At 37.4% G+C, this 10,862-nt stretch overlaps 1 protein-coding gene across 1 annotated transcript; it reads left to right on the top strand.

Annotated features, from left to right (window-relative positions):
* Nucleotides 1-9,338: 9,338 nt before the first annotated feature.
* Nucleotides 9,339-10,632, top strand: LOC131659264 (uncharacterized). The gene is made up of 2 exons (XM_058928475.1): nt 9,339-9,559; nt 9,639-10,632. Exons 1-2 carry the CDS (start codon nt 9,339-9,341, stop codon nt 10,630-10,632), a joined length of 1,215 nt encoding a protein of 404 aa, XP_058784458.1.
* The last annotated feature ends 230 nt before the right edge of the window (nt 10,633-10,862 follow it).

Raw genomic sequence — 10,862 nt, 5'->3', positions numbered from 1 at the left:
TGTTGGTTTAGTCTACAGAAGATCTGAAGAATACAACTTAGTAGGATATTGTGATGCTGATTACGCTGGAGATAGAGTTGAAAGGAAAAGTACTTCTGAAAGTTGTCAATTTCTTGGAAGTCACCTGATCTCCTGGTACAGCAAGAAGCAAGCTACAATTGCCCTCTCTACAACAGAAGCAGAATATGTTGCTGCTGCTGGGTGTAGTACACAGATGCTCTGGATGAAGAGTCAGCTAGAAGATTATCAGATATATGAGAGTAACATTCCTATCTTCTGTGATAATACTTCTGCTATTTGTTTATCTAAGAATCCAATCTTACATTCCAAACCTAAACATATTGAGATTAAACATCAATTCATTAGGGACTATGTTCAGAAGGGTGTTCTTTCTTTAAACTTTGTTGATACAGACCATCAATGGGTTGATATCTTTACAAAACCCCTTGCTGAAGATAGGTTTAAGTTCATTATGAAGAATATCAGTATGGATTTATGCCCAGAATGAAAGGATGAGAAGTTCTGATATATGGATTAGATTTGAAATGATCTATTTTATTTTCTTATAAGAAGTTCTGATGTTGATCAGTTAGATATTCTGATTCTGTTATTACTAATGTTTCATATGTCTAAGTTGATTTAGAATCTCTTTTAAAGCAAAATAGTTGTCACCAACTTTTCTAGAAGTTGAACACGTGTTCACTCTATTTGGACAAGCACGCGTGCAGTTAAGGAGACGCCGCTCTAGGTAACTGTGCAAATCATTTCAAATATTACGTTATCTCTCCTAATGTCACTTTTCATTAAATGCATTTGATTTTTTTTGTAATCCTGTTCATTCAGAAACATATTGCATTTCATTTCAAATCCGTGCCTATATAAACTCATTCCCATAACATTTCATCTCTTTTCGTTCTCTCTCATTGCTCGTTGTTATTTTGTGTTCATCTCTCTCTTGTCTTTGCATAAACCCTAGTTTCTAAAACCGAATCTCAGTGTGAATCCATGGGTTCATCCTCAAATGTTCAACGCAAGGTATCATCGCAACAACAAGTTCAACAAAAGAGATCTGCATTCATTCCTTTGAAGACTTGTTCGATTCCTGTTAATGAACTGGAGGTTCTCTGCGAAACCATGGTGGACTTTGAAAATCTTATGGCACATGATTTCAAAACCAAAACTGCAATGTTGGTATAAGAATGGTCTAACTACTTTGAGAGGTTGATTGGACCAGTTTATCCTTTGTTGGTTAAGGATTTCTGGACGCATGCTACAGTTACTCCAACTGCCATTATCTCTTTCGTGCTAGGGCATGAAGTGGTTATAACTGAGAAACTGATAAGGAAGTTGTATGGTCTTGAGGGAATATATGGTATTACTTGTGCTCTTCCTGGAAGAATTGATTGGGTTAAAGTTGATAAAGAATTGTTTACTTCTGGTATTGCATCTCCATTCAACACTGCTTTGAAGCCTTCCTACAGAATATGAGCTGAGATCATTCTGGGATCTCTCTATCATAGGAAGCAATCAAGCGCTGCTACTTATGTCAATCAGGATCAAAAGTACATCATATTCTGTATTGAAAAAGGAATGAGAGCCAATTTATCACACATTCTTTTTCAACATCTGAAGACTAACATTGAAGAATCAAGAGATGAAGAACGTCAGAAGAATCCCAACCTCAAAAGGAATACTATCCCTCTTGGGAGGATGATTTTAGATATTCTGATTGAAAGTGGATTGATAGAAGCTCTAAGAGCAGCTGGCTCACCTAAGTTCTTAACTGTTATCCAATGAGTCATTCTTAATGCTCATTCTCTAAAAAGGATGCAGCTGATTGAAGAAGTGATTACTCTTCCAACAATGTTTCCAGATATTCTAACGAGAAGAACTCCTATTGTGAGTTTCTCTCACATGTTCAAAGAGGAGCTAGACAAATCTGTCAAACGCTATCTGAAGTCATGCGTTAAAGCTCAAACTTCTGTTGATCCTGCGTGGATTCGAGGAAGAACTCTTCCATCTCTGGATGAGTTAAGAAAGAAAGAAAAGAAGAAGAAAGAAAAGAAACTGAAGAGAAAGGCCACAGAAGCAGGACCTGATGCTAAGCCATCAAGGAAGCCGAAGAACCCTTTTGATTCTCTCAAAGTACAATCTGATGAATACCTTGAAAAACGCATTCATGAAGCTTTTCTTGCAGATTCTTCTGTCCGCCCCCCTCAGAAAAAGCCTTCTCCTTTTGTCATTCCATCTTCTTCCATAACCTTAAACAGAAATCAACCACTCCCTTCTACACCTATTCTGAACCCTCAACCACTAAATTCTATCCCCCAAACTCCTTCTGAAAATTTTCTTTCATCCCCCTCCCCACCAGAATCTTCATCTTCTCTAACCTCTTCCATCACCCCTGCTTTACTATCCAGAGAATCTAAACCTTACTGTCTTTTGTACCCTGACTATTGTTTCACCTTCAATCCTCCTGAACCATCGATTGGTATTAGTTATTACATGCTAATGGATAAGGTAAGAATAGGGTTGGATACTCTAAGAGCTGCTTATGACTCCAATTTGGATCATGCTGCTTCTAGAGCTTTGTGGAGAATCTTTGAGAAGGACATTCTGAATGATTTTCTGAACATCTAGAAGAGATGCTTGGCTGCTGCACCTAAATCTTCTGGTTACTCTTTGGATCTAGATGATGGTAAGTACTATCATCCCATCAGAAGCTGGATACCTCTTAAGGAGAAGAAGTTTGTTGATGAGCTTGAAGATGAACCATGCCTTGCAATGGTTGTATGGAAGCCCCGCTATAGTGTTCTGACTGGAGACTTTCAGTCAATATTCAACTGGTTAAGGGAGAATCCCTCTGCTAAGGCACTAGATATGGTATATCCAGAAGTTGAATACCCTTCAGAACCTTCTGCTCCTACACCTCCAAAGAATTTGGTTGAAATTCTTAAAGCTCTTGAGAATTCAGAAACTGCACTCCCTGCTCCTAGTTTTGCTGAAGCTGATGCTGAGAATCAAGTTGCTGAGAATCATCCTACTGAGAAACTTCCTGTTCAGGAAAATCAAGATGATGTTCTCATGATTGATGCTGCTGTTGAGAATCCTACTCTTCTCCTGGACAATAGCATTGATGCTTCTTTTGCTGGTCCTTCTGTTCTGATGAACACTATGAAGGTTCTTCAACAGAATCAAGCTGATCTTGCTTCTCGTCTGGATAAACACGAGGATACTCACAATGAGTTTCGATCGTTTATGAAGACGCGGACAGAAAGCACTGCTGAGATTCACAACCTTCTGGCCAAGATAGTTTCTAAGCTAGGCTAGTCGTAGTCTGTTTGGTCTTAGTTGTTTTCTTGTTTCTTGCATCTGCCTTCTATCCCTTTGTACTTCTGATTAATTCTACATGAATGAAATCATTATCTTCTTCACTTTATGTTGTTTTATCATCTGAATCTTTTTAAATGCTTTTTGATGTTATGACAAAAAGGGGGAGAAACATGATAATTGATCTAGTTTATTATATCAGTTGCTGGGATTAAGTCTCAACATTCCTAACATTATTTGCTAGTCTCTATGTCTTTGAGATTTTTTGCAGGATTGAAGATATTCTGAAAAAACTCAACATGAGAAGCAAATACATGGGGAAATGTGTAACACCCTCCTAAACCCCCACGAAAATTAATTAAATAAATCAGAGTAACATGCACAGAGGCGTCACAATTCATAATAAAATAAACATCATCGGACATCTGTCATGCATTCACTGAAGAAACATCTTAACATAATTCATAAACAAAAATTTCATGCTTACACAGCGGAATAAATCATCAAACCAGCATCTCATCATCAATGTTTTAATCCTTAAAATAAATTGAACCTAACAGAGTTATTATCATAAACTTAAGACATCGCGTTCCCTAGTGTTACATCTATCAGAGCATGACACCCGACGCAAACTGACACATTGACTCATGAGCTAATCCCCACCGAGTCGAAGCCGCTATCCTCAATCTGAAAAATATAGTGTAAGGGTGAGACTACATCATAATTAAATAGCATTATAAATCATCCGATATAGAATTCATAAGCAATTATCCACCCTACTTAGCATATTCAGATTTATCAATTCATACCAATCATAAACACAAGTCGAAAGTATGCACCAATAACACAACACAATCATAGCACCGGAATTCATCCTGACATGTCGCAATTTATACAAAGACCATGCAGACTCTTATGCATGTGGTACCAAACATGGGCTAAACCCATCCGACTGATCTATTCATCACCGAGATACAGCCCAACCGGCACAAATTCCACACAATGGGAATTATACCCATCATTTGATCCACAACATCACCGGGATCCATCACCAAAATGCATATGAATGAATGCACACATATGACATACTTACCACATCACCGATCCGATGAACAACATCGTCTCACATAACTCAACATAGTTATCACCAACAAGTATGTACATGTATCATGCATCATTCAAAACAATTCAAATTATCATTTTACGATCACAACAGTCACCAAATGATCAAAATGAACAGTGTCATTACTGATAACTCACCAAAAGCAACACCGAATGATATATTCGGTTTCTGCACCATCTACAATTATATCATATATAATTCACACCACATATAACGTCAAATCAAAGTTATATCATTACAACATCACCACATTGTCACATTAACCAAATCATGCACACAATGTACAAAACACGCCATAAACGAAATAAATCAAGATTTTTAAAATAAAATCAAGTTATTGTTGTTTTCTTTACTTTATATCGTAGAGTATTTAATTTAAGAAACAACGTCCAAAACGGACTTACGGTTCAAAAATTAGAAGCTTTTAAAGTTAGAATAGTTTTTAAAACGTGCTGCTGGAATTTATACTGGAACCCGGTTCCTCCCACATGGGAACCAGTTCCTGGACCCAAAATGCTATTTTTAACGTTTAAAAACACTGGAACCCGGTTCCTCCCACATGCGAACCGGTTCCCACGAACCCAGTAGCTAAAAAACATGATTTTTAAGGCTTTTATACATCCCAAACACATACCAACTCATACCATTACGAAATTGATCACCAATAACATCAAAATACTCCAAATACATGATTCTAATGCACAAACAACATACCACAACACCAGGTAACAATACTACATCATCAATTGCAGTCAATTCATCAAATCATGCATGTCAGTGTTGGAATTTCATAAAACCTAACATCCCAAATAGAGATTATAATCCCTTAATTCAATCCTATCATCAACAAAATCATAATACCATATAATTAGAGTAATCACCCCTTACCTTAGCCAAAGATTTCTCGATTGGTCTTCTTCTTCTTTGTTCCTCTTCACGTATTAGCTTTCCAATCTCTCATCTCCCTGCTCTGCTTTTCACGTTCCTTTTTTCCTTTCTCCCAATTCTTTATTATTTTTATAAAATAACCTTTAACTAGAATAAGGCCTTTACTAATATAACACCCCCTCATTCCTTAACACCACACATGGCCCAACATCATAAACCATTCTTTTCTAATTAAATTCCACAAACCACCAATAATTCTAATTATTAATTAAATTTCCAATTAAATTAGAAATTAAAATATACGGGTGTTACAAAATGCAATTCTATAAAGAAGCATGTCCTAGAAAATTGAAGCAAGCATAGTGATGTGAAGCTTCAAGATCAGAAGCAAGAAGAATGTTCTGATATTCTCGTGGCAGAATATGTTCTGATACATTCTCTTCTCTCATATACTCTGATACTTATTCTTTTTAAGAATCTATCAAAGTTTGCTCTGATACATGTTCTTTCTTTAAAGAATGCTCTGAATCATTCATGCTCTGATTAATTTTGTCTAGTTTGTTCTGAAACATTTCAGGATGTAAAGATGCTCTGATGATGCTCTGATATATTCAAGAATGTTTTGATACAATCAAGCATGCTATGAATCAAGAAGAAATTCAAAGCTTGAAGCTGTCATATGGAAGCTAGAAGCAGAAGCTCTGAATGTTCTGAAGTTCTAGGCAAAGTGAACGTCTCTACCGAAATGGAAAATACTCAGGGAAGTCTTTTATTTATAAATTCTTCTAGTATTTATTTTAGGGGGAGATTTTTAATCTCAGGGGGAGACATATTCACACACTCTGATTATACGCTTATGCTATATCTGTGTAATTGTCTTTGGTCATCTGATTTTCTGATTGCAAATTCATATCAATTATATATGTTTTTGTCATCATCAAAAAGGGGGAGATTGTTAGAACAAGAATTGTTCTGATCAATATTCTTAGTTTTGATGATAGCAATGTATATGAATTTTGTATAAGACAATGTGGTACACTAATCCTTTACATTTTCCATTTCAGGAATTATATAAGGAGTACGCACAAATTAGCGCTAGAAACACTGACTCAGAAGGTTCAAGTATGCAACATCAGAACATGCTCTCGCAAGACATCAGAAGATGGTCTAGCAGAATCAGAACACGGTCTATGAAGCATCAGAAGAACATGAGATCAGAAGCAGAAGCACTGAAGTTCTTATGGTATCATGCTAAAGCACTTCAAAGTCAAAAGGCAAGAAGATGCTCTGCACCAAGCTGTTGGACTCTGATTATTCAAACGTTGTATCTACAAAGATCAAATCAGATGCAAGTACAAGATGACAGGCTACTCTGACTGACAAAAGGAACGTTAGAAGCTACAAAAGGCAAAGTCAGTAGAAGCAGTAAAAGGCTCGAGGTAGTTGACAAAAGAGTGAAACATTAAATGCAAAGCTGTACGGAACACGCAACGCATTAAATGCTCCCAATGGTCATCTTCCCAAACTCCTATAAATAGAAGTTCTGATGAGAAGCTGATTAACAACTTTTGCGCAAAATACAGAAATGCTGTCAAATTCAAAAGCTCTCAAACTTCATCTTCAACCTCACTTCTCTTGTAATATCTTAGTGAGATTTAAGCTTAGAACTTAAGAGAAATATCACAGTTGTGATTATAGCTTTTTAAGAAGCATTTGAATACTCTTGTAAACATTTATTTCACATTGATTTGTAAAAGGTTCCTAGAGTGATCAAGTTGTGATCGGTAGACTCTAAAAGACTTAGAAGTTTCTAAGTGGTGTATTTCCTAGAGTGATCAAGGTGTGATCAGAATACTCTAGAAGACTTAGAGGGTATCTAAGTGGAAAACCATTGTAATCAAGATTGATTAGTGGATTAAATCCTCAGTTAAGGTCAATCACTCTAAGGGGGTGGACTGGAGTAGTTTCGTTAACAACGAACCAGGATAAAAATAATTGTGTTATTTGTTTTTATCTTAAGAGTTTTTAAAGTCACACTTGTTCAACCCCCCCCCCCCCCTCTAAGTGTTTTTCTATCCTTCAGTTTATTCCCCAAATAAAAATGCTCTATACTTCTTGACTCTCCACCCCAATGGGTTTCAATGGGATCGAGAGATTATGGAAGATCCGGAAGAAGGAGAATCATCAGAAATACGGCCTTCGGGCTGGGACGAAAACCCTGATTATGTCTGAATTTTCATTCTTCAAAAATATTTCGGCTTATTTGGCCGAGAACAAACGAAAAGCGGCTCTCAAAGCCGAGATTATCAACATGGAAGTCAAACCTAACAATGCCATGTTGAATGATGCAGGCCAGAGGGCAAGCTTCACACCATAATCCCCTGACGAACAGTTGTTAGAAGATACGTCGATTCAAAGGCTAGACGCTATCTATGACAAAGAGCCTTTGGGATTCGAGAAAGATCCAGTATCATCAAGTGCAAAGATGTTAGTGCAAGACCCACTCGAATAGGTTGATCTTGGAGATGGAACCATAAAAGGATTACATACATCAACACCAAACTGGACCCAAGTTAAAGAGCAAGATAGTCGAACTACTAAAGAAAAACAAAGACTGATTCGCTTGCGATTATGATGAAATGTCTGGTTTGAAGAGGGATCTGGTCGAACTAAAGCTGCCTATCAAGGATGGCAAGAAGCCCATCAAGAAGACTCCCAGGAGGTTCGCTCCAGAAATCCTTTCAAAGATAAAAAAGGAGGTTGAAAGACTCCTTCGTTGCAATTTCATCCGGACCACAAGGTATGTCGAATGGATTGCTAATATAGTTCTAGTAATTAAGAAAAATGGTTCCTTAAGATTATGTATAGATTTTTGTGTCTGAATGCAGCATCTCCTAAGGATGAATACCCAATTCCTGTGGCAGAAATGTTAGTTGATTCAGCCGCAGGCTATGAGTATCTTAGTATGCTCGACGGATATTCTGGCTACAACTAGATTTTCATTGCAGAAGAGGATGTTTCCAAAACAGCCTTTCAATGCCCAGGGGCAATAGGTACTTACGAGTGGATTGTTATGCCTTTTGGTTTAAAAAATGCTGGGGCAACATACCAGCGTGCAATGAATTCTATATTTCATGACTTCATAGAAACCTTTATGCAGGTTTATATAGATGATATAGTAATAAAGTCTATATCAGACGAGGATCATCTAACCTATCTCAGCCAATCATTCATTAGAATGAGAAAACATGGCTTGAAGATGAACCCTCTCAAGTGTGCATTCTTTGTGCAAGCAGGAGATTTTATGGGCTTTGCGGTCCATAAAAAGGGGATAGAGATCAATCAGAATAAAACGAAGGCCATCATGGAGACCAAGGCGCCATCAACTAAGAAGGAATTGCAGTCTTTGCTAGGGAAGATAAATTTCTTGAGAAGGTTCATTTCAAATTTAAGTGGTCGTACGCAAGCCTTCTCTCCCCTTCTATGTCTGAAACAAGGGAAATTCGATTGGAATATTGAGCATCAACAGGCATTCGACAAGATCAAGCAATATCTAACGAATCTGCTTATCTTGTCCCCTGCGTGTGCAAAGAAGCCAATGAGATTATATATATCAGCTTCTGACACTACTATAGGTAGCATGTTAGCATAGGAAAATGAAGATGGCATCGAAAGAGCCATATATTATCTTAGTAGGGTTTTAAATGATGCAGAGACCAGATACACTCCCATAGAAAAGTTGTGTCTGTGCCTACATTTCTCTTGTACTAAACTCAAGTATTATATAAAACCTGTTGATTTATATGTATCTTCGTATTTTGATGTCATTAAATATATGTTATCAAAGCTAATAATGCATAGTCGAATTGGTAAATGGGCGTTTTCCCTGACCGAGTATTCTTTGGTCTTCATGCCTTTGAAATCTATGAAAGGGTAAATTGTCTCAGACTTCATAGTGGAACACGCAGTGGTCAAATACCCCCAACTTTATGTGGAGATGAAGCCTTGGAGATTATTCTTCGACGGTTCTACTCATAAAGAAGGTAGTGGAGTTGGAATTTTACTAAATTCTCCTGATGGAATTCCAACAAAACTCAAGTATAGAATCGAAGGTCCCCCTTGCTCAAATAATGAAGCAGAATACGAAGCTCTCATTGCAGGACTTGAAGCTTTGTTGGAATTGGGGGCAATCAAGGTCAAAATTAAAGGAGATTCAGAGTTAGTAGTTAAGAAATTGACTAGGGAATACAAATACATAAAAGAAAATTTGATTATGCATTTCGTCATTTGCAAACAGACTGCTCAAAAAATTCGAATATGTTGACATAAAACATGTTCCAAGAATAAAAAATCAAGAGGCTAATGATATAGCACAAATAGCTTATGGATATAGAATTTCAAAGGAGAAGCTAGAGGAACTTGTCGAAGTAAGAGGGAAAGCAATGGCCACCAAGTTGTCTCAGATAGACCTAGAAGGCAACCGCTTAGGATATGCTAATGAAGAGGAGTTTGAGGTATTATCCATTGATACCTTAGTAGATACAGATTGGAGGAGTCCAATTATTGATTATCTTAAAGACCCCTCATTAAATACAGATAGAAAAACCAAGTACAGAGCTTTGTCCTACGTTTTGATAGGGAATGAGCTATTCAAGAAAACTCCTGAAGGCATTCTTTTGAAATGTTTAGGAGAAACCGAAACGTACTTAGCCTTAGCTAGTATTCATAGTGGGGCATGTGGCGCACACCAAGCAGGTCATAAAATGAAATGGTTGCTTTTTAGATATGGAATGTATTGGCCCTCCATGCTAAAAGACTATATAGAATTCGCTAAAGGCTGCCAAGAATGTCAAGTACATGCAGGAATTCAACATGCACCCGCAAGCGAACTTCATGCAATCATCAAACCTTGGCCTTTCAGAGGCTGGGCTTTAGGTTTGATTGGAGAAATTCGACCTACTTCCTCTAAAGGTCAAAGGTACATCCCCGTAGGAATCGATTATTTCACCAAGTGGGTCGAAGCAGTACCTTTGGTAAACGTAGACCAGGAAACCGTCATCGAATTTATCCAAAGGCAAATACTGTATATATTCGGAATCGCAAAAAGTATAACAACAGATCAAGGGTCAGTATTTACTGGTCGAAAGATGCAAGAATTTGCAAAACAAATGGGATTCAAGTTATTAACGTCCACACCCTATTATGCTCAGGCCAATGAGCAGGTCGAAGCAGCAAACAAGGTGATAATTGGTTTGATAAAAAAGCCCGTAGGAACAAAACCAAATAACTAGCACAAAACGCTAGATCAAGCACTATGGGCTTGTCAAACCTCCCTTAAGGAAGCAACTAATGCTACACCTTTCCATTTAACATTCAGACATGATGCAGTCTTACCTGTCGAAATCTACTTACAATCAGTACGGATCCAAAGACAAGAAGAAATTCCTTATGATTTATATTAGGAAATGATGATGAACGAGTTGGCAGAGTTAGACGAAGATGAAAATTCTAGTAACACACG

This window comes from Vicia villosa, linkage group LG3, assembly GCF_029867415.1.
Source record: "Vicia villosa cultivar HV-30 ecotype Madison, WI linkage group LG3, Vvil1.0, whole genome shotgun sequence".
In the NCBI taxonomy this organism is placed as follows: Eukaryota; Viridiplantae; Streptophyta; class Magnoliopsida; order Fabales; family Fabaceae; genus Vicia; species Vicia villosa.
This window is presented reverse-complemented; position numbering and strand designations above follow the sequence as displayed.

Coding starts and splice junctions, on each gene's coding strand:
- LOC131659264 (XM_058928475.1), top strand. CDS start 9,339: ATGAAGCCTTGGAGATTATTCTTCGACGGTTCTACTCATAAAGAAGGT. Junction 9,560..9,638: donor AAAATTAAAGGAGATTCAGA/GTTAGTAGTTAA, acceptor ATTTGCAAACAG/ACTGCTCAAAAAATTCGAAT.